The sequence below is a fragment of the Procambarus clarkii genome, chromosome 16, assembly GCF_040958095.1.
Source record: "Procambarus clarkii isolate CNS0578487 chromosome 16, FALCON_Pclarkii_2.0, whole genome shotgun sequence".
NCBI lineage: Eukaryota > Metazoa > Arthropoda > Malacostraca > Decapoda > Cambaridae > Procambarus > Procambarus clarkii.
In genome coordinates this window covers 28195648-28221497 of record NC_091165.1, presented here as the reverse complement: position 1 = coordinate 28221497, position 25850 = coordinate 28195648, and the positions used below count along the sequence as shown (strand labels likewise).

At 36.0% G+C, this 25850-nt stretch overlaps 1 protein-coding gene across 3 annotated transcripts; it reads right to left on the bottom strand.

Annotated features, from left to right (window-relative positions):
- Positions 1-4373: 4373 nt before the first annotated feature.
- On the bottom strand, positions 4374-22329 carry LOC123760014 (ribosomal protein S6 kinase-related protein). 3 transcript variants are annotated; one of them, XM_069325407.1, is made up of 12 exons: positions 22065-22307; positions 17138-17274; positions 16567-16690; positions 14578-14679; positions 14235-14358; positions 12487-12594; positions 11585-11743; positions 11238-11326; positions 9681-9893; positions 8472-8957; positions 6180-6317; positions 4374-4537 (listed from the first exon to the last, which is right to left on the bottom strand). In XM_069325407.1, exons 1-12 carry the CDS (start codon positions 22167-22169, stop codon positions 4517-4519), a joined length of 1806 nt encoding a protein of 601 aa, XP_069181508.1. In that variant the 5' UTR covers positions 22170-22307; the 3' UTR covers positions 4374-4516. The 3 variants fall into 3 exon arrangements, with proteins under 3 accessions (XP_069181508.1, XP_069181507.1, XP_045601324.1); XM_069325406.1 differs by lacking the exon at positions 4374-4537 and having other exon boundaries at positions 5086-6317; positions 22065-22329; XM_045745368.2 differs by lacking the exons at positions 4374-4537; positions 6180-6317 and having other exon boundaries at positions 7882-8957.
- Between the last annotated feature and the right edge of the window lie 3521 nt (positions 22330-25850).

The window sequence follows — 25850 nt, the reverse complement described above, 5'->3', positions numbered from 1 at the left end:
GCCTTGCTCAGAAAAGTGATCTTCATATACAGTACTGTAGGCCTTTGCTCAAAATCTGATTTCTGAGCTGCACTATGTGGTTGCTGAGTAAGTAGAGTAACACAAAACAGGACAAGATAGGGCACTCCTGTCTCTCGTAATTGCTGGACCACTATGACATGGCCTTAGATGCCATGGAAGACATGTAAAATGCTGATGTAATATACACAGATGCCTAGTAACACTTGGAAGGACTTTTGTGTGCATTTGAACAAATCTTCTGGAGGACATTTTATGTTGAATAGTCTTTAGGAGCAACTGAGTAGTGCAGCTCAGAATAGAACACACTTGTTTTAGTTTTTCTCAAATATTTGAGTAGAGTATTATTTTGGTCGAGATGTGGCAGTTGTGGTTACCTCACTGACTTGAAGAACTATCCACAACCCAGAATCACCCCCCCCCCACATGTGTGAATTTGTGAGTTCACATGCATGGAGGTTTAGGTTTATGTGCATTTTTATTACAATATAATATACAAGTGAATTTACATACACCACACTGACAGGTTTCTTTTATCTGATAAAATTTTTAAGCCATCTTCCACCATCACACAAAAACCTGCCAAATATGAGAAATGTGCATTATGCACTTAAGATAAATACTGTGACCAAAATAAAATAATTTATAAAAATAAATATATTTGTTTGGAACAAATTTGAATAGTGTAACAAATATATGATAAAACAATTTTTTTTACATAAACAATTTACATCAGTAACTGCCCATATGCAACTTAAGGCTAAATAAAGCTATATAAGCACAAGATCAGAAGCAATACACCATTACCAGTTACTTTAGACTGATTCAACAAGATGGTTGTCTTATGAATCAGTCAAAACACACACACAATATTTTATTATTTATATATATATATATATATATATATATATATATATATATATATATATATATATATATATATATATATATATATATATATATTTATTTATTTATTTATTATATTCATACGCTGTGCCACTGAGTGGTCCTCTCATGCAGGCCCATCACCTCAACCACCACCCTCAAAAGCTTACAAGCAATCCAGCTGGGATGGCCCCATTGTAGACCAAGTTGCTGCAACATAACATGACATTGCTCGCCTCACAGCAGTAGCAGCCTCACATGCAGGGGACTTCCTGTTAGCAACCCCAATGTCGGCAATTGGCACAAGTCTCACACCACACGCCCTCCGAATTGCTGTGGCCCTCTGCCATGATGCCCCTCCATCATGGTATGGGACTACCCATGCGTATCAACCCTGGCTAACACCTACAATGACTTCAGTGTTGCAAAACAGGGTGGCGCTGCCATTCACAGGGATCAGGCAAATCCCGTAAGTACAGAGAACTGGACCACCACTACAATTTTTTTCCCATTGCTTCTGAGACATTCGGCCCCTGGGGTAAGAGTGCCACCAGTTTTTTTTTTTAAGGAAATGGGTTCTAGGCTAACTGAAACAACAAGAGACCCTAGATCTACTAGCTTCCTTTTCCAGTGCCTCAGCGTGGCATTACAGAGGGGAAATGCATACTGCATTCAGGGTTCCTGTCCGTCATCTGAGGAGCTGGAGGAACTTAACAACTTATGATAATCATCTTTGTACCCCCATATGTAACTCCTTTTTTGTAACAAAGTTTAAATAAAATGAATATATATATGTATATATACAAAAAGAATAGGGGGTGGTAGGAGAAAAAAATATTAAAGTGTTCAGTAAGAATCCACAAGGTCTTCTCTGAATACTCTTTATTTTCTTCTCTGAGGCTATGGGTCCCTACAATTGCACCAGGATGAGGTACCCTCACAAAATTATATTATATATGTATGTATATATATATATTATATATATTATATATATATTATATATATATATATATATATATATATATATATATAATATATATATATTATATTATATAATATATATATATATATATATATATATATATATATATATATATAATATATATATATTATATATATATTATATAATATATATATATATTATATAATATATATATTATATATATATTATATAATATATATATATATATATATATATATATATATATAAAAATATTAATAATATATATATATTAATATATATACACACATATATATAGATACACACACACACACACACATATATCAAACAAACCTCCAGGTAGTAAAATTTCATACAATTTTATCATAATGTATGGGGCTCTTTAGCTTAATCAAGACACCTAAAGGCCTTTATCCTCCGAGATGCTATTTATGGCGATGAACCTATGTTAAAACCTTGTTCATTTGTTCCCTCTTGTCTAATACACTTTACATTTACATCAAAATTAAATTAACTGATGCATCAAGATATATTCTAGAAATAACTTTTGGTCATTCAAAATATTAGTAAGAATCAGATTACTTTTATGTGATTTGCTATGTAAGTATCCTATAAACTATACCAATCAAAGCAAAAGGTATTTTTGTATCATACTTCTACATTCTTAAAGGTCACTGCATTCCCAAGTCATCTAACTGAGGTTAAATTTATTACTCATAGTGCAGGGGGCTGGAAATGTTATGAATCATACCACACACTTAGAGGAAAGCACCATTCAGTCAGCTCTTGATCAGTGTGAATTTGGTCAACATGGATTCACAACTAGAAACCCGTTCCCCCCCCCCCCAAATCCAAAATATTTCATTGCGGTGGGAGGAAATAGATGTGCATGCTTTTGCAATAATCTAATATTCCTTTACAGCTGCTCTAACAGTATGTAGTGTCACATTTCTAAGAAGCTGGCATTTATATTGCATTTTAAACAAGCTCCAGAAATTTGATGCCAATACTGCACCAAGATTATTACTGTATGCTTCATAACTCTTAGACAATATCCCAACCCCTCTTCACCACCACTTTCACACATCATTTACATTTTTAACACTGACATTATTTAAATGTGTCTAACAATACTGTACTATACAACACCTGAATCTTCTAGTGGATATCATGAAGGTCCTATATCTTATCAATGTCTTTTATCCTAAATGTATGAGGAAAGACTAGCATGTCAAAATACTATTAAGCCACTCCCTCCCTCCCTTTCTCTCTCTCTCACTTGCAGCTCAGAAAAGGCACTGAACTAGTGTAAAATTGGGATAGGCAAACATTATTCACTAACAATACCTATCTGTATTTATGAATGTGTGAATTGCATGTGAAGAACATTTACACAAGTGTAGTCAAGTGTAGGATGAAAGCCAAGCTTACGGTACCCTATTTTGCTAATAATCTTTGCAATATAAAGTTCCGATGCATCCAGTGGTGTTGGCGCGCAATACTTGTTTTCTAGTTTATTCAATCCGTCTTCCATTGTTTAAAAAAAAAGACAATTTTTGTATAATTTTAACATATTTGGTTTCATAATTTGTATTCTAATCTCTTGTTTTCAATGTATGTATTTATGTACACATATTTATGTATATGTTGTACCTAATAGCCAGACTTTCCTAACAAGTTGATGTTATTTAAATAATGTTTTTCTAAGATTTTAACTTGTGAATTGATAAATACATCCACTTTAATAAACAAGACATTCATTTTTGTAAATTTATACCAGAACAAACAGTATCCCGGCCTAATATAAATACATCTGTATGCTTATTATTCCTTAATGCTGTAAGTAAATATAGGTTAAAACTATATGATTCCTTAATGCTGTAGGTAAATATAGGCTGTATAAAACTATAGCCAAATTAAATTAATAATTACTGCATTATATTAATTTGAAAATATACAAAATTATTTTGGTTATTAGGCAAAACTGTTTTGCCATAATAAGCCAAGTATTATTCTGGCTTTTAGGTATGACATTTGATATATATACATACATATATGTACATGTATACATACAGTATATTTTATCTGAAAGCTAAACATAACATTACAAATGTTCCTTTAAATACGCACACATAAGAAAAAACACTGAACACTTAAGCATTTACATTCATTCTTCATTCCTTATACACCTGTAACATACACAACAAACATACATAACTGTATACCACACTTTTCTGATACACCACAAAACTTTTGCCTACAACCTGTCATATATTATCAAATACAAACCATTATTATTCCAACCAATTAGTATAGACTCAATAGCTACTTAGTCCTTCTTCCAGTTAAGTACATATACAGTAATTATATATCAGGATGATTTCCGAACTTTCCTCGAGTCAGTCCACAAATACAAATAGCCAGAGTACTGTTTTTATATGGAGAATATACTCTATATCTATAAATAACTTGTCATCAATATCTACCGGCACAAAAATGCACCACAGCCAAGTATCATTAGTTCACCATATATCAACCATTATTATTACTACAGTATTATATTATATTAAACTGTGACTAATATAATGCTCAAAAAATTGAATATACAGTACTGTACCTCTTTTTTTTTTAATATGGCTATGTTGGAAGATCTCATCTGCACTTGAGGCAACTCTTAAAAAACAAAAAATTATGCTATAACAAATGTTAACACCAGCATAGAATTTTAAATTTTCAACATAATCTTCTTTACTAAAGGAATATGTAGGTGCGAGCCCACATTCTTAAATGTACTGTAATGATTTTAAGAAACCACATTTATGTTCATACTGTATAAAGATTACTTAGTAATGCTAAAAGAAAAATATAATTTCTCAAATGATTTAACACTGAAGCAGTCCAATGATGCATTTTAGCATCGTTCATAATCTCTGTAATCGCTTCAACAGTGCTAAAACTTGTCATACAATCTCAGAATTTAAGAAATTCACTTCCATAACCATTCCTATTTGCGCTTTTATAGCAAAACTCTCAAAATACATAAACTCTGCCCACACTGTGCTTATCTGGAGACCTACTAAAGTATCAGGGAAACATTGGTCGAGATCAACTCTTCCAACCAGTCAATTAGATAATAGTCTTGCCCGTGCCAATTTTATCATCGCTGTGCAAATTACCCGACCAAAATGTTGGTCAGGTTGGTCAAATACAAGCAATGTTGGTTTTCTTTCTCCAGCTGTATAGATTGATCATCTGTGAAGATATCTATATTTTCTTTATGATAAATGAGGAATGGTTAAATATTTACAAACTCTCATATATTCTGCACACACAAACTATAATGCACACACTATTTTTAATTCATCTATACTCTAGAGCATTCATTTCTGAACAGTTTAGCATAAAAGTATAACTCTATTCCCAAAAGTATATTTAGAGAACTTAACAAGAATAAACATTTTACGTGTCACTGAGTGGAGCCCCGAGAGGGTCGGACTGTGGGCAACCAGGCGTGAGGCGAAGGGCCAGACCATGACAGTCTTAATAATAAAATTTGTGTGTTTTGTAATCATTAATTGTTATTCCTATATTCATGAATTTAATCTTGTTTAAAAAACATTCAACATTCAAATTATGGTTAATAATTTAAATGAACTTACAGATTTTGTTAATTAGCAAGATTTTATTCTAATGAAATTTTGTCAATGTCAAATGTGTCAGGAGTAAACAGCATTGTCTTTAAGTTTAGTTTAGTGAGGACTCACTCCTAATATTGTACAGTAGTAAAATAAAAGCTTTTCAATCCTGAAAGGTATTTTCACGAACAAAGTGCCAAAAGTGTTGGATAATAAATTCTACAAAAGATAAACCAGAGATATTAGCCTAGTTTGTAGTATAAACATTTGTTGTCAACTAGTAATGACAACTTTCTTAGACCTGATGTGCAATACTCATCTCAAACATTTAACCCATCCACTTCCTATAAGTTTTATCCATCCTTTTCATACAAATTTTACACCTCCCTTTTCACATCATTACTGTAAAGAATATATATAAAGGCTCTCCGGGACTTCATACATTCACAACTACCCGTACTATATCAGAATGCTCACAAATAATATTTTATTATTTTTATTTTATATATTATTGCAATACTTGAACAAAATTGCCCACTATCCATAAAACATACAACTAAATAAAGTATATTAGTTGTTCTATATACAAAATATTTTTGATACTCAATACTGTAAACCACACCATCTCCTGCACCTGGTTCATCGTAAGAGGCTGGCACTAAAGTATCTGCAATTCTCACCTTGTATACAAAGCTAAAAATTTCTTGAATGGATGAACACTTGGCAAGCACTAATAATCTTGGATAAGTACCGTGTGAGCTAGGTAATCCAAATTCCAGTAACCCGAAAGAATTTGTGTTCGTTCTTGACATTTTAATCTGAAAAGGAATTCGGGTTAAATGGTCATATACATCGTTTTTGAGTTATAGTGAGAGTTATAAAGTAAACAATGGGAGTTTGCTTGTAGCAATACGAATTATGTTTGTTGTGGTATAAAAAATTATGAATTTGTTCATTTTTGGACATTCCTGGTAAGAAATTCAGCCAAGATGAATGTCTGGGTAACTCAAACGGGCCTCATGTGATTCGGATTACCGAGTGTAGGCAGTACTCAAATTTTGATGGTATATGAGGAAGGAAAGATGAGGTTTTTGGATGAGCTTGTCCCCCAAAGGAAACAAATAATGTGCTATATTGTTACCTGACATTTTGACAAGATATTTTAATTTTCTAAATTAAACCACGGGGTAGAGTAGAACTGTTATCAAGACAAGAACTGTTGCCTTAGTGTCTTCTTCTGTGTCACACTTGTGGCACCTCCGGCTGATTTAGAGAAACATTGGAAAAGATGAGTGGATTATGCAACTAATTCACACACATTTTTTGAATGAGCAAATTGCTGTACTTTAATAGCTTTATCCAGGCAAATTGCAAATGGGAAAGTTGTAAAGTCCAGGAAATTGACATCTGAAAATGGCGTGGTTTACTGTAGCACAGAATATGGAAAGGGCAGCAGCATCTTTCCTGGTGTATCAATAGCTTAAAATTTCAAAGAATAATGACCATCCTAATGATTTTTGCTGCATAAGATTAATCTGAACCAAATGGTAAATAATATGACTAGAACCCATTTACATTGCATGAATAAGTAAGATTTGGCTGTTTTTTTGTATACTATAGTTTGCTATGCTATCCTTGGAATTCAATAGCTTTTCCTGCAATTGCAAATTTATATATACCCTTCATGTAGATTGTTTATGTAGTGTTAATATATATATATATATATATATATATATATATATATATATATATATATATATATATATATATATATATATGTCGTACCTAGTAGCCAGAACTCACTTCTCAGCCTACTATTCAAGGCCCGATTTGCCTAATAAGCCAAGTTTTCCTGAATTAATATATTTACTATAATTTTTTTCTTATGAAATAATAAAGCTACCCTTTTCACTATGTATGAGGTCAATTTTTTTTTATTGGAGTTAAAATTAACGTAGATATATGACCGAACCTAACCAACCCTACCTAACCTAACCTAACCTATATATATAGGTAAGGTTAGGTTAGGTAGCCAAAAAAAGCTAGGTTAGGTTAGGTTAGGTAGGTTAGGTAGACGAAAAAACATTAATTCATAAAAACTTGGCTTATTAGGCAAATCGGGCCTTGCATAGTAGGCTGAGAAGTGAGTTCTGGCTACTAGGTACGACATATATATATATATACATACATACATACATACATATATACATTATATATATATATATATATATATATATATATATATATATATATATATATATATATATATATATATATATATATATATATATATATATAATATATATATATATATAATATATATATATACACACACACACACACACATATACATACATATATATATATATATATTTTAGCACACACAAAAGAACTTCAAAACATGGCACATGAATTATCAGTCAATGACACACAATATTACTTTTCCATTGTACATAATAGGTGAAAATATTTAACTATTTCTTGAACTTTCAGGAAGTTTGTTAAACCTATGGATCTAATGACTCGCTTATCCATGGAAAATTATCAAATGTCTCATCAAAGTCATTTTCATCAAGTGGACTAAAATTATTATTATTGGATAGCAAAGCACCATTAATAAAATTGTTTTTACCAATCTGCCGTTCAGAATTCACAGCCTGGTGATAACTATGGCGCAAGTTTCCAGTACTATTGAAGCTACATTTCTTTGGCGTACTTGTAACCAAATCACAGAAAAATTCTTCCTTTAAGTTTTCACACTGTTCAAGAAAGGTTTGTGTCAAGTGTGCGCTATCAGGCTGAGACTGGCGAGCTGCACTCTTGCTGGTACGAGATCTTGGCAAACCTGCCTGGCTCTCCTTTAGTTTCCTTTGACCAGTAAGAAACTCATCACTAGCACACTTCTTGTACACTCCATTCATCCCACTAATAACACTGGAGGCAACATTTTCTGCAGGAGCTGCTGCACCAACCTGCTCTTCATCCTCCCATGCCGTCCATCGTGGTCTTCTCTGCCCTCGAACATTTACCAGTAAAGGAGATACCGCCGTGGGCAGAGCACTTGCACTTACAGCTCCTTGTGAGCGTACTCGCCGTGGAGGAGGTCCACCCTGACCCCGAGCTAACCTCAGCAGGGGACTCTGCAGTAAGGGAACTGCAGCACCATTATGACCACTAGCTGAAACACTTTTCACTAAAGAATCATGATGACCTAGTCTGCCAGGATGGAGCAATGGCGAACTGGCTGAACGCTGGCCTGGTCGCCAACAGCTCTGATCTTTGTTGGGTGGCTTTAGAAGAGAAGAAGTTGGGGAATTATATATAGTGTGATGACTGATATTTATTTCATTTACACCAGTAGCCACCTTCTTGGGAGTACTTGTCAAACCAACAAAATCATGAAAACTCCGCCTGGTTTTACTTTCTATATATTCTTCAAGTATCTTCCTAGGAGATACCTGAAACAAACAGAAAATAAGTTCTCGGCATCATGTATGGTTTCTGCACAATGTCGACAGAATAGTGCATTCAGGCTATTTCTAGGCTTACATTTTAAATTCTACTCCATCATCAAGCCATCTTCCTTCAAGAAAAGTGAGCTCTTAGAGGGAAAAATTATACAAACACCACAAAATTATTTAGAAGCAGAAATGGAAATCTTATAAAAGGTGGCCTAGAGATTTTTAGAGGGAAAGTGCCGTGTGTCTTTATTGTACATTTATAAAAGCATTATAAATAGGATTCTTGGTGATTTACATTTGTGGTTCTAATAGAATATGAGTTATGTGGAGGAATTACATTATTAAAACTAATAAGCATTATTACTTTTAACATGTCCAACAGTAATAATAATAATGCTTAAATGTAAACCAAGAAACATAATGCTAACACAAAATCATAATAATAATAATAATAATGTGTTCCCAGGGAAGGGAATTTAACCATAAATATAATTAAGACATTTGAGAAGTAATGCCAACCAGCACCACTGACAGTGAATGGTGACTGTATGGCCAAAACGACTTTCAAGGCTTCATTTATGTCAAAATCACAATGAAAACCAACTGTAGAATGTTCCTGAAAATATCATATTCACTATCGTTATTATAAATGTTTATTAAAATTTGTTTAATTCATCTAAATACCTTATCCTGCAAAACAAATCAATTCTGCCCTCTAACCTTCTTATCTTTCACTTCGTCAAAATCATAATTTTGGAAGAGCTCTTCACGCTGCAGTTGGTAGAAGGAGTGAAGTCTAGCCATGGGGTCACGACGCAGTAGACTACTAATTACCGACCTCATAGCACCAGATGCACAATCTGGAGGCTCATACTCATACCTAGACACAGCCAAGTTCATTGTCAGGTGATCATCAAAGCCACTGACAGGGTACTGCAAATCACAATGGTAATATTCATGTATACATAAATACAGTAATTTACATATTAACATACATTTAGAAATTGCAAATGCTGAATATAGTTCCCTAAGTTTAAACACTGACATAGGGAAAAGAAGTTCAGAAATGTCCCGTCACTCCTCACAGAATTAACTCATTCTCAATGACAAATTTCAAAATCAAAATTTTATTCATAGCTATTTACACATGATAAAAATAGGTTAACAACAACGGGACATGTTTCGTTCGTTGCTAATCAAAGGAGATATTCCTAGTCCCTAAGCTAAGGGATACCTGACCAACCAGGCTGCGACTCACACGTGAGGTTGCAAGCCGAACAGTCTGGTTGAGCAGACCACCAACCAGGAGGCCTGGTCAGAGACCAGGTCACGGGGACATTGATCCTCAGAATCATTAACAGGTATACGACAGATATAGGCATACCAAATCTAACAACACATACAATGATTATTAAACTAAGGTAAGGTCGCAGCCACATCAAAAATGTGCTGAGACATGAAACACCTTTTTCTGGGCTCTGTCGCAGTAGCTACCCAAGGTTATGCTCTGGCCTTCACTGATCAAATTTTGGTATTGTCAGTAGTTTCAAAGTGTTATATGACACATCCTGTAACTTCACTTAGGTAATTACAGACTCCTTGCATACCAAGAACACGGATCTTTGCAACCTCCCTCTTGTCCTCTCTATGAAGTGGGAAATGAATGGTAATCCAAGTCCAAGCCAATACCCAATAATAAGGTAAACTGGCCTAAATGCAATGAAAGGTCCTAAGACACTTCTCCCTCTGTAACTGACATTGATTGATGACATCTGTTTAGAATTCTCAATGCCAATTTCTTTGAAAAGCAAAGCATTTAGAATTTCCTGAGAACTTAAGGTCCTGCTTAGGGGTTATATGTTATTTACACTTCAAAACAATATATGATTATATGGTCTCTGTCCCTTCCCTCCCTCCCTCCCTCTCATATATTTTTTACACAAGGTGGTCCATGAACAGATTACTGCTGACACTTGTTAGCAGGTTGAGAGGTTTCCCATCCCATAAGTCATGTCAGGCCTTACCCACTAGTTTCTCTGAAATACAACCTGCCAATAATTTAACAAGCAGGTACCCAATCACTGCTGGGTGAACACAGGCATACAGTTGAGGAGTAGCACCTAGTCAATCCCCCCCCTTTCTCTCTCTCTCTCATTACTGCAACCACAACAGCTTGTCCCCAAGCAGTTTGATTTGAAGGGATTCCATTTTATGCCTCAGGTGTCCACTTGATGAGGCTATAAGCATCATTATTACTGTGTACTAACATGGCCTCACCTGTCCAGCTAGGAGGCTATAGGTGATGATGCCTAGTGACCACCAGTCTACACTATGATTATATTCTTCTCCTCGCAACACCTCCGGAGCTTTGGGATCAAAAAACAAAGAACTACTGTACTATAATTAAGTCTTCAATTTAAATCTAGAAATACCAAAATATAAGATGGAATAACAGCCCCTCAAAAAAGACTGAAAGTACTGTATTTTGCTCTCTATTGTGAGATTTGAATTTTACCCAAAGTTTTATTTTAATTTTACTATCAAACATCCATCAAATTAAAACATTTTAACATCTTTACACTTGACATGCATCCAAGCCTTCATAAGAACAGTACAAAACCTACCCATAAATTGAAGAGTGCCGCATATAGTGGTTGTTCGTCCACCGTAACTAAGCCACTTGGCCAGGCCAAAGTCGATAATTTTGATGTGACCATCAGCATCTAAAAGTATATTCTCCATTTTGAGGTCTCGGTAGATTATACCCGCATTGTGCAAGAAATCTGTTTTACAGAACAATGTATTATTATTTAACATGCAATAAATCTGGTGCAAATAATTATTAGCATGCAGAAGCATTTAATATATAAAAAACAAGTGCTGAATACAGCAGTTAATATATAAATACACTGAATGTAGATTGTTTTATATATGAAAAAGAGGAGTCTATAAAAATTAAAACCTAACCACAATATATGTGAATATTATTTTAAACAAATACAAACTGTTTACCAAATGAAATATAGACAAATAATGTGTAAAGTATTTTTTATGTGGGGGTCAGAGGAGACCATATCTGGAATTTTTGGGGTTAAATATTCCTATTAACACACAAAGAAATATTGAGCCAACTTTGGCATATGAAATTTAGTTTAACTTTTTTGGAACATCAGTAATATCCAGAACCGTCTACAGTAAGTACAGTGGTACAGAAAGTAAAGTGATACAGTAAGTACTCTTGTACTCTAGTACACAAGACATGCTAAAAATGTAAATGAAATTCTTTTTATAAACAAATTGGCTGGTTTAACATGTGATAATAATGAAATAGTAAACAAAGTTACTTGAGGTATCTATAGGGCAACACTAAGTAAGAAGGGTACTTTTGCTAATACTGTATTATACATTGCATGTTTTGTTTCTTCATTGTGAACAAATAAATGAAATAATCAACAACAGAACTAAGCAACATATGTTTCTTCTAAGATAAAGTGTTCAACATCATAATGCTGTCTACCAATCTTACCAAGTGCAAGTGCAATCTGTGCTAAATAGATCTTGACAAGGTTTTCTGGCAGGCGGCCCAGAGATCGCCACAGCTGCTGCAGCTCTCCATAACCAACAAATTCTGTCACTAACACAGAAATAAATTGTGATAAAGCCATCTAGGAGGTACTGAAACAAGCATTTATCTATGGAAAACTAACTTTGTTATCTTCCAGTTATTGCTGATGAATTCCAAATATTGGCAAAATACCTAATAATATATTTAATTTTTTTTTAAATTTCATAGCAAAAGTGATACAAATCTGTACTATATAGACTGCTCTAACAGTATTTAACTGGAAGACATCAGACTATTCTTTCGTCAATTCTAGAGAAAGCCATGGGCAAAAAATTCTTGATATTATATATATATATATATATATATATATATATATATATATATATATATATATATATATATATATATATATATATATATATATATATATATATATATATATATATATATATATATATATATATATATATATATATATATATATATATATATATATATATATATATATATATATATATATATATATATATATATATATATATATATATATATATATATATATATATATATATATATATATATATATATATATATATATATATATATATATATATATATATATATATATATATATATATATATATATATATATATATATATATATATATATATATATATATATATATATATATATATATATATATATATATATATATATATATATATATATATATATATATATATATATATATATATATATATATATATATATATATATATATATATATATATATATATATATATATATATATATATATATATATATATATATATATATATATATATATATATATATATATATATATATATATATATATATATATATATATATATATATATATATATATATATATATATATATATATATATATATATATATATATATATATATATATATATATATATATATATATAAATAAATTGAATCTCATGCACACACCTACTCCAAATATCATATAAATGCCAGAAAGTTTAAGGGCAAGAGGACACAGAAATGAAATTTTATACTGTAAATGGAGAGAAGAGATTTGTTAGGCATGAGTGAGACCTATGGCTTATTAGGTATGACTAATTTTATATATACTGGGGTAAATGGAGATATATATGGAGGGATAGATGGATAGTTGGATTGATAACAAATGGATTGATATATGAATAGAAAGATGGGTAAGTGGATGAAGAGAAGAATAGATTGATGGATAGATAAATGGTTAGATAGATGAAGAGATTGATGGATGGATAGACAGATAGACAAATATAGATGAATAGATAAATGGACAAATAGATGCATATATGGATTGATAGATAGATGAACAGATAGATGCTGGAGGGATAAATAGATGAATAGATATGTATCCATCCATCTGTCCATTTATCTATCCATCCAACTGTCCATTTATCTATCCATCCATCTATTCTCAAAAAGAAAGCAGCTAATATAGCAAACAACTCTGAAATATTGCGAAAGTAGCATTACAAATTACAATATTCTTATAGCTATTAGCTCAGTAAGGTGGTGTATTTATACGACAGCCATTTAGGATGAAACTAGGAGCACTAATTTTACCGAGGATTTTTACATAGCCTATATCTCCTGCTCATTCTTTGTTCATATTAAACATCGGTACATGTCGAACAACAAGACTTACTGACGAGAAGCAGCTTCCGTGTTTGCCAGAAGTGTATGAGTGGAGTGATGAATGGATGATGACTACACACGTGCTGGATCATCACTTCTTGCTTCACTTGACCCACCGCATCCAAACTGCACACCTGCAACAGTCATGTATTTAGTCAATCAGTATTACAAACTAACAACACACACACACATGAAGTCCAGTACTTCAACACTTTATATGAAGAAAACAAAATTAAAATTACACACTAACTTATTGATAACAACCAACTCCAATTTTAATAAGTTTTTCAGTTTATTAAAAGTTTTGATGATAAACCCCAAAATAAGAATAATCGTAGAGAAAACAATCATACCTGCGATTTTGAGAGGACTTTCATGGCGTACTCCTTGTTGGTAGTGGCACATTTAACATGGAATACCTGTCCAAATGCTCCTCTGCTAACTTCACCTAAGAACTGGAATACATTAAAGGAAACCAATGAACAAAAATAAAACTTCACTGTAGCAATGTGCATTTTATTTATATATATATATATATATATATATATAATAATATATATATATATATATATATATAAAAATAAATCTATGTAGAAAATGTCTGCCTGCCTGTCTGTTAAAAGTTGAAGGCCACACGGTTGGGGCCAGGCTCACCCAAATTGGCACATGGAATGGTCTGGGGTGTGGGATGAACATAGGCTGGTTAGCATTGCCAGAATTCAAAAGGGAATAGCATGCCAAGGTCCCATTCAGACCCCCCCTCCCCTTCCCAATGATTTTTAGCACTGTCCACCATCTACACGGCTAAATATTTTCAAAAACTTTTCAACAAGTTCTTTTTCTTATGATACTGACTGAATAACCGAAAGGATTATTTATACCGAGGATTTAAGGATACCGAAAACCTTTCCATTGGAATCTTTCGGTGACGTGGAGAGGGGGACCTGCTGCCTGTGTAACAGCTTCTCCTCCGTATCAACCTACCCTGGCTTTGCGCCCTGGTGAGGCCACTTCAGACCGACAACCAGAGCACAGCACCTTAGTCTCCTGAGACTGATGGATGCCTACTACTACTATATGGATGGATATATGGATGGACAGATGAATAGATTTTAATGACTGGTATATAGTCTACCTTTCGTTATTAGTGTATTATTCTAAATGTTTTGTCTTGAGTTTGTATTGTCCTATTTCCTGTGTTTCCCAGTAAATATAATGCAAGCATTGTGGTTGTTTTAAGTACAGTACAGTACTGTATTGCCAATTCAAATTATGGTGCTGGCGTGTGAGGTGTTTATAATAAACACCTTGTTCTATATTTCTGATTTAAAGTAACATACATATAATAAAAGTAAGGAAGATGATAATCTGTTTGATAATATTACATACTGAGTTATTAAGAATAAGTGATTTTCCATCAGTTCTTCTTCCCTTACAAGATAATGATAAATAAATGGCAAGATAGAGGGATAGATAGATGGGTGAGTGGATGGATGGATGGGTACACACACATACATCATTGTATGTGTTGATTGACAGTTAAGAGGCAGGACCAAAGAGCCAGAGCTCAACCCCCAGCAAGCACAACTAGATGAGTACATACATACACACAAGTAAACATTTGATGTCCTCTGAAAGCACACCGAGAATGGAAAAGTATGCATTTAGTTTTCTCACGGAAGCCACGTAAGTCTATATATCACCAGGGAACAGTAGCTTTTTCATGCTCCAAGAATAGTAAGAGTAGAGAATAGCTACTCATATGACACATGCAAAAATACATTTATTGCATAGTACTATAATTAGATACAGTATTATAAAAAGATCATACACGTTTAATTTATGTGCAGTAAAGACGATATGCAGGTTTCCGACAAATAGTTTGTACATAACAAAACATGTCAACACTCAAGCGAGATCTGTGGAAATCAAAAGAATCATGCATTCATGTAGTGGTGATCGAACGAACCCAAATACTGCATATGCCTAGCACTAATACTTCTTTAATGCCATGTCCTTGTGAGAGCAAGATATTAACTATGGGATCAATTACATGATATAGTATTAGCTCAGAAGAAATATTCTGTACACCTCAGCACACACAGTTTCAATTCCTTCATATAGCCTCATCATTAACTTATAGATCCATTACATTTTTTGTGATTTCACTATGTATACCAACACAACAATAAACAGCTGTACTAATGGAAAATGTTTATGAACATTTGTGCACAAATTCATTTACCAGCTCGTGCCTGGATCACTTTGGGGTGCTGGGAAGAGAATGAACTGTGAATGCCAAGTATTAACTACAATTTTATTCAGTTTTTTATAATACTTACAATTAGTTTCAGCTTTTCCTCTATGCCTACAGGGAATTCTGGGAGAAAGAGGGCTTCAGTCTGGGCTACTGGCCACACAGTTTTGCTGTGTGCATACTCATTCTCAAGAGTTGACTGGTGCCATCTGAACAAGATAAAATAATGTAGTTACCTATCAAGATCTACCTTCCTACTGATTTGTTTGTAGGTGTGTATACCATTGTAAATAAATGTACCCACATACCCTTTTTTTAAGGTTGATCTACAGTTTAAAAAAATCATGGTAAAATAACATCCTTAAAACTATTTATGAATATATTGTAGTAGTTTGAAGTAGTTGGACATGCACACAAATCCCATTAAACAATACTTTCTTGACAATACAAAGACCGCAATAAGCTTGCTATATATTCCTGTCAAAGTATGCAAACTATTGAAAGATTTAAGCATGACAAATCTTTTAAAATGCTATAAATTACACATCTTCTGGGTTTAAATGAAGATGGTGAACATTGATGAAACTATCCAAAGATGGTTCATTATATCAATCAAATCTTCAGAAGGAAGAACTGATGACTCAAAAGTTAATTACCTTTTCCTTGATACTCTGGACCATGGTCGCCGGTTGGACTCATTGGCAGGTGCAGAGACAAAGGAGATGACAGAAAGGCCACTTAAAACAGAGAAGCGATGGGTCAAGTTTGTTGCGATGTCCACAATGCTGAATTGCTAGTGAAAAAAATTGAATATATTAAGAAAGACAGGAGTGTGTTGTGGGACTAAATGACTGTTTAGAGCATGTGAGCATAGGATAATTTATTTAAGAATACACAGCTGATACTGTTTACTGGATTCTTTAAGAAGATGTTATAAGTTTAGGATGAAGTTTCTTTTTTCATTGGTATCTTTATGCAAATGATCACATTGTTTCTTTATAAATATTTTAAGTAATAACCAAATATGCAATTTCCAAAAATAGAATGTTGATCAAAATGAAAAACTTCTGAATGTGCTTATTTAAGGAGAAAAAATCCCTTCGTGTATTTGAGACCTGTTTGGCCTACCGAGGAGCAAAGCCAGAACCTGACCCCCTCTCACTGATGCACATGAAGCTAGGGAGTATTACGATCACCCCACACTAAGAAAGCATCCAGAGAGTAAGCAAGGCAATATAAACAACTGTGGTGGAAAAGGTTGAACCAACAAGGTATGTCACCATGCTGATCTGCTGAAAGAGGCAGAGCCAGCCATCAAGGAGCCAGAAGAATCACCTTCCCTGAAAACATCTCCAACCTGGACAATATCATAGCAGCAACTGAAGTGAGAGGGATAAGATAGACGAATCCCCTCTCAACTAGTCTAGCCAAAAAGCATCCACCATAACAGCCTCACGGTCAGGTAATGGAGCCACACAGGAGGGAAACGGTGGGTTTCATGCTAATGTGAAGAAGTCCATCTCGGGGTGACCAAACATTTCGCAAAAGGATGCATCGTTGATGGTCCACTCCATGGAAATGGGACAGAAACGAGATAACCATCCAGAAGAAAGTTGGACACACTTCGCACATCATCCGCACAGAACCAAACCCCAAGAATTCAAAAGCTGAGCTTCGTGCAGAGTCCACGTTCAAAGAAGGAAGGCGTGAAATGATTGCCTGTAGTTCAACAAATAAACGAATGACTCACAAGGGAACATCCAGAGTGGAATTGGAAAATGGAACCCAGAGGAAGATGAACCTATTGAAGGGCTTGCTACAGTGCCATAAACTCATGTACCATAAGGGAAAGAGAGGCCAACTAAGAATCCCAAACCAGGCCCAACCATGTCAGAATCTGGGACAGAACCAACTGGGACTTCTACCAGTTCGCCAAGAACCTGAACCTAGCAAGCTGGCATGAACACAGCTACAAAGAGCATCAGTAGTGCGGCATATGAACAAGCATGCGACCCCATGACCACCCAAAAACAATAGTATCCCGAATGCTCCTAACCACAGAGTTACACTGAGGAGTCAGAGACTCTTCCACTGCTCAAGGTGAAGTTCTCCACTCTGATGGCCTGTCCTTTCGAGAGTGAACTCCAGAACACACCAGAGAAGTTATTCAGTCAATGCAGGGGTAACACTAAACAAGTGCTTAAAGAAGAGCCGCCCTAAACGCATGCAGCTTGTAGCGAAGATTAGACCAAGTCCACACAACAAGTCAGGCTTATGAACACATGCAGATGAAGCAAATACTAAAGGTTAAGAATGGCACACAAACAAATGGCACCCCACAGGACAACATCCAAAAGATGGCCTACACTTTCCTTTGAATAGATGTGGGATTTGCTATGTCCTGGTGACTTAGGAATGTTTAATTGTTTAGACATCAGTGACAGGATTGACTCATTGCTAGGATGAAAGCCTGGAACTCCTGGGAACCACCTGTAGGTGGTCATTTGTGCTAGGGACATTGAGTTAGTTTTAAGTGAATCATTTGAATTTGAATGAATCTTTTTGCAGTGTTGTTTATCTGTTTTGGTGGTTAATTTTATGTGAATCTTGCAATTTGTACTGCCTTGCCTTACTTTCTGGATGCTTTTTCTTGGCATGGGAGATCATAACAATCCCAAGTTCCCTGTGCCATTATGAGGGAGGGTGGCAGGGGCTAGGTTCTGACCCCTAGTCTCCAGTAAACCCAACAGGATGCCTATGGCCGATGTGGCTCAGTAGGAGGAAGACATCTCAGCAAGATAGCACTCTGGTAACAACTATTACCACTTACACTACTGTCCTCCATTACAAAATAGCAGCACCCTACTAGGCAACAGGGTCAGAAGGAGCTGTCACCCACTAAGCCCAGACCTCCTCAGCAAGCTAAGCAAAGAGTTAAAAAGGGTGGGAATTGGAGTACTTGAAGGAATGCCTAGAAAGTAATATTTCAATAACTCAACACCTTATTTCTGAGCTGAAGCTCCATCAGATGTACCTTAAAGTAGTTCCCCACATTCAAGGAAATCCCTGTACAATTTTTTTTTTAAGCAAGATGTGGGTGTGCAAGTGGGTGAATGTGTGGATGTGTAAGTGGATGGATGTGTGAGTGGGTGGGTGTGTGGAGGTGTGTGAGTGGGTGGGTGTGTGGAGGTGTGCGAGTGGGTGGAGGTGTGTGAGTGGGTGGGTGTGTGGAGGTGTGTGAGTGGGAGGGTGCATGCATTGGTAGGTGGTTTGTGGGTGGGTATGGAGGATGTGAGTGAGTGGGTAGGTGGGAGACAATAAGCAGTTTGGTTATGTATATATGTGTGTGTGTGTTGAGGGGGGGGGGGGGGGGGAAGAGACGAGTGGGCGGGTCATAGTGCCAAATTTATCAAAGGAAAATATAGTAAGAGTAATCAAATAATAGTGTAATGGAATTTTCAATTATTGGTCACTAAATAAAAACATATATAAAATGTATTATACAAATGCATTATAAGATGTCTATTTGATTCACAAATATCACAGAATTATACCATATATAAGTGTTTGATTAACTTAAGGACATACTGTATACTGTTGAATACAATACGGTGTAGTATTGTGCAAGTAGAATAAGTAGAACCAATGTAACGGTTCTATTGTTATGTAAAGTATGGTGACAATAAACACAGACACTAAGAGAATATATGTATTTGGTTGAGTATACAGAAGTATGCAGGTGATACTTTGGCGAGCAATGGTGTGAGTTACTACTTGCACTAATATATTATATAGAAGGTACACAACCTCTTCGCATGAGCAACTAAATAAAATACTAGTGCTAAAATCAGATTTATTTAAGGGACTGGACATAATCCTTTCATTTGAGCAGGAATTCACTGTTCAATCAATGAGTGATGATCTGGTTTTACTCTTCTATATGATAGTTGAATATCCCAAAATTTGCAAACACTTCCTTTGAATTTCTTGATATGCACTCTATCTATAGTTACACACTGTCTTCACTAATGAACAAAGTGCTGCAGTGCCCCAAATTTCCATTTACCAGAATTTACCTGATTATTTAATTATTATGGTACCAAAGTTAGTTTTAAAGAAAGTGTATAAAAAGGCAGGATGAGGAGAATGGGAGGATGAGTAAGATGAGTAAACTGAGGAAGGCTGTGAGGACAATAAAGACCATGAGGATGTGGATAAAAGAAAAGCTGTGAGGACAAGAAGGACTGTGAGAACATAGAAAACTGTGAGGAGGATGTGGAAGATTGGGAGTCAGACAAGGAAGACTGCGAAGGGGACAATAAAGACTGGGAGGAGAAATGAGAGTGTGAGAAGGATGAGGAAACTGTAAAGATAATGAGTAAGGATTAGGAGGATGAGGAAGACTGTGAGGGAGACTAGGATGAGGAAAACTTTGAGGGTGAGGAGGAGGATGAGGAAGACTAAAAGGGTGAGAAGGATGGGGAAGGCTGTAAAGGTGGTGAGGATAAAGAAGACTATGAAGATGAGGAGGGCAATGCAGACTGAGAGGCGAGGAGGACAAGGAAGTCTGAAAGTGAACAGCACAAGGAAGAATGTGAGGGATTGAACAAGGGAACACTCTGAAAGTGTAAAGAACATGGAAGAGGCAGAGGGTAAGGAGGATAAGGAAGATTGTGAGGGGTAAGGAAGACAAGAGAAAAGACAGAGTGAGGAAGAGGAGGAAAATACTGAGGGTGACGAGGATGAGGAAAATACTGAGGGTGAGGAGGACGAGGAATACTGTAAGAGCAAGGAGGACGAGGAATACTGTAAGAGCAAGGAGGACGAGGAATACTGTAAGAGCAAGGAGGACGAGGAATACTGTAAGAGCAAGGAGAACGAGGAATACTGTAGGAGCAAGGAGAACGAGGAATACTGTAAGAGCAAGGAGCACGAGGAATACTGTAAGAGCAAGGAGGACGAGGAATATTGTAAGAGCAAGGAGGACGAGGAATACTGTAAGAGCAAGGAGCACGAGGAATACTGTAAGAGCAAGGAGCACGAGGAATACTGTAAGAGCAAGGAGCACGAGGAATACTGTAAGAGCAAGGAGCACGAGGAATACTGTAAGAGCAAGGAGCACGAGGAATACTGTAAGAGCAAGGAGCACGAGGAATACTGTAAGAGCAAGGAGCACGAGGAATACTGTAAGAGCAAGGAGAACGAGGAATACTGTAAGAGCAAGGAGAACAAGGAATAATACTGTAAGAGCAAGGAGAACGAGAATGTCTCTGAGGGCTGAGGGTGCGAAAGACTGAGGACGAAGAGAAGAATGAGTTTGAGGGCGAGAAGAGTTTGAGGGCGAGAAGATTCTGAGGACGAGGGGGATTTTGAGGGTGAGAGGACTTAAGAGGGTAAGGGAAAACTGTGAGGGTGAGAGGACTTAAGAGGGCGAGAAAGACTGTGAGGACGAGGTACCTCAGAGAAGCTGTGAGGGTGAGAGGACTCAAGAGGGTGAGAAAGACTTTGAGGACGAGGTACCTCAGAGAAGCTGTGAGGGTGAGAGGACTCAAGAGCGTGAGAAAGACTGTGAGGACGAGGTACCTCAGAGAAGCTGTGTCGGTGTCGTAGCGGAAGCACCGTGCGGGCCCTGGCGCCGCCGCCGCCGCCACCCCCTGGCCCCTGCCTCTTCGCCAGCACTCCTCCCATCAGGACAGGCGCCTCCTCCTTCCTTGGTCGCCGTCGCCGCCTCCGCCACTCACACAAGTCATCCTCATGTCAGTCTAGCGGGTTTAGGCTCAATTTCATAAACGAAACTGCGGCCGAAAATTCTCCATCTTCGATTTGTGTTCGATTTGTTTACATCCTTGGCAGAGACTACAGATCTAAACATATATTACTTCCTCGTGGGGAGGTTTTGTCTTTTGGATGTGGTCAAAGTAGGTGGGAATATTTGTTATATTTCTCCATTCATATTAATAATATATTTACTTGATTTATCTCACGTGCTAAAATAGTTTTAAGCATTTTCAGGGTCAGTGAGAGTAGCCCGCTGAAGTAGAGTAGCCTGCACGTAGGTCATGTAATAATTAATTCATTGTGTTCCACATATGTCAGTTGCTTAATTTGGAAACTGTAATTGTGGTCGGTCTCGAGCCCATTGATGATGAGATGATGTGCACTGAATTTTGTAACCAGCTCATCAAGAAGATTGCAACTTGCTTAGCTAAATGAATTGTGAGGACCAGTCCCTGAGCCCATTATGTGCCTCTGTAACACTTTCCACTACCGCCCACAGGATGGGTATGGGGTGCATAATACATGAACTAAACTAACTCGGGGGAACAGACAGCCGGTATACACATACAGTACATGTTATAGGCTTATACTTACGGGCTATTCATGCCCGTGCAACCTTTTGGGTGACTTAATCTGTATCAATCAATCAATTAGGCTTATACCGAGGTCCACACCCAGGTTCGAATTACTTACCTTCCCCAGGATGCCACCCTACGACAAGCTGACTAACCCCTGGGTTCCTATTTACTGCAGAGGTGGACGGGAGCATTAGGTGATAGGAAACGCGCCCAACCATTTCTGTCCCGTCCGGGATTCGAACCCGGAATTCTGGTTTGTGAGTGTGAGACTAGCATGAACCCGACTGAACTATCGGGATCCTTAATAATTATAATATATTATTTATAAGATATACAAAGGAACATTCTTTCACTGAAGCATGTTTCAATGGTTACTCAGTAGGTATAGTAATTGTATATTACATAAAGCGCATAACTAATGCAGCTAAAATAAAAATTATAGCCTGTGTATCTATATATATTAGGCTTGAATCGAACCCTCCCCCCCCATCCCAAAAAAGGTCGAACTACTGACCCTCCCTAGTTACCTATAACAGTAACTCCCGGATACCTATTTACTGCCAGGTGAACAGAAGCACTGGGTGAAACGAAACGTGTCCAACCATTTCTGTCCTGAACGGGACTCAAACCCGGGATTCCCAACTGAGTTGAAAACCTGAATTTACCTCAGGACCACTAACACTAGTGATCTCGACGAGGACAGGAAGCCGGCGGCTTCTCAAAGATTCCCCCTACCCATCCATTTGCCCTGATGATCTTTTACAGTTGGAATTTAAAATTTAACAGTTTTGACAGTTACGACTTCGGTGGGTAGGCGGTTCCATGGGTTTATAACCCTGTGGGTGAAAAAGCATCTCCTGTTCTCAGTCCTACATTGTGGCTTCTTGAGCTTGAACCCGACTAGGAACCCAACTCTACTACCGAGCCCACAGGTCTACTTTTTGCAATAAAATGCTACGCTCGCCCTATTTCATCATCTACTGTACACACGGTGGCCATGTGGCATCATTATGAGCTTAGCAGTATCAGCTCTCATTACATATCAAACAAGCTAGGATGTATCTGAAGCTGGAGTGTACAGTTGATGAACTACTTTACCAACGCCAAAGTGTATGGAGCGTATATGTAAAGCTTGATCTGGCTTCATTACTAGCCTCCAGACTTCCTGTTCATTCAGTGGAATCCCAAGTAGATTGTGTTACTTATACACTTTGGTGATAATAATAATAATAATAATAATAATAATAATAATAATAATAATAATAATAATAATATTAATAATAATAATAATAATAATATTAATAATAATTTATTCACAAGAAGGTACAATGGGTTGGTGAAATTACATAAGCTTGGTATTTTTACATTCATGTAAAGCCACTAACACGTATAGCGTTTCCGATGTCCTTAATCTAATATATCAGGTAAGGTGAACGAGCACATTGTAGCAAGGTTTTTATATCAACAGATAAATATAACATAAGTTGACAGAGGTGATTTACACTGATAAGGATATGTCTTAAGTACTAATAATGTGGAAGTGGGCAGTACAAGATACAGTGTGAGTTTGAAGCACAAGGAAGGAAACTGAGGATGAAATTAGGTACTTTTTTATTTTCCTTTTAAACAGGGCATGGGTTGGACAATTTTTTAATTCATAAGGGAGTGAGTTCAAAAGACTTGGGCTCTTTTATTTGCATGGAGTGTTTGCACATATATAGTCTGACTCTGGGGATATCAAAGAGATATTTATTTCTGGTGTGGTGCTCATGGGTTCTATTACACCTACTAAGGAAAAGTTTCAGATCAAGATTAGCATTTAGGAACAAGGTTTGTACATGAAGATGGCACATGAGAACGTGCTATCATGTTTAGCATGTTAAGGGATTTAAATAGAGGGGCTGTGTGGTGTCTGAAGACAGAGTTAGATACAGGGGTAAGGTGCGCGGCTGGGAGTACTCTGATCGCTGGTTCGATATCCAAAATATGAGAGTTTATAAATTAGTAAAGTAGGATCTATTAAAAAAAACGTACTGTGAGATGTCGAATGATTCCCTCCCTTAGGATTCTCTCCATAAGCTTGCAGACATTATATGTAAGGGTCCTGATTAGTCGATAGTTTTCTGCCTTTTGTGAGGATGGGGGTGACATTTGCATACTTCCAATCTAAGGGGACTTTCTCTTTGTCCAGTGATTTTTATTAATAAGACTTTTCATTGGTACAGTTCATTGGTCAGTTCCTTTACTATCTTGGATTGACTTACATCCACTACAGGGGCTTTAGATTCCTTTATATTTGTCAATGCTCTTCCCAATTGTTTCGCAGGTTGTGAATATCCTCCAATTCATTCTTTACAAGCCGTACAATATTAATTTCTCTCGGTATTAATTGTCACGAAGTAGTCTGGGAAGGCAGCACACCACATATAACTATTGTCCCAAATAAATACAACTCATAAGGAAGGAACAGCAACACAGAAATGGAAGTATAATACATGTAATATGTGATAAGACTATAACTGGTAACATGCTCTTCACTAAATACGCATCACTGCAACAAGAAATAATGCATAAATATCACAATCATAGCATGCCCAATCGGAATTAAATACCCGTGAATATCGCCTGTACTAAGAGGCACCAGGTCACACTGGTTAACACTGAGAGACAGCTCAGTAAGAATAGACACGACACTAAGAACTAGCACAATGAGTGGAATATAAAGAATATATGTGGTGTGTTACGTACCCTTATAAGATACGTAAGTGAATATATTAATATGTACATTTATAATTGTATGTAAATTACAAGCATGTATATTGTTATACTTATATGTTCTATGCAAATGCACATTCATGTTACAGTGTTGGCGTTAGGCCCAGCGTATCGTGGGAATGATTGTTTATTTCTTTGTGTGATCAGTTTTCCCACGGGAACTAATGATTTATATGTGATCATAAGTGGGTAACAGAGTGAAATAATAATTGAGTGAACTGTATCTGGCAAATTGTCG

What these genes read in the sequence shown, in the direction of transcription:
- LOC123760014 (XM_045745368.2), bottom strand. Translation starts at nt 22,169, where the DNA reads ATGGGAGGAGTGCTGGCGAAGAGGCAGGGGCCAGGGGGTGGCGGCGGC. An exon ending in CGGCACTCTTCAATTTATGG is followed by an intron (nt 11,327 to 11,584) that starts GTAGGTTTTGTA and finishes TTGATCCCAAAG; the next exon opens with CTCCGGAGGTGTTGCGAGGA. An exon ending in ACGAAGTGAAAGATAAGAAG is followed by an intron (nt 8,958 to 9,680) that starts GTTAGAGGGCAG and finishes TGTTTGTTTCAG; the next exon opens with GTATCTCCTAGGAAGATACT.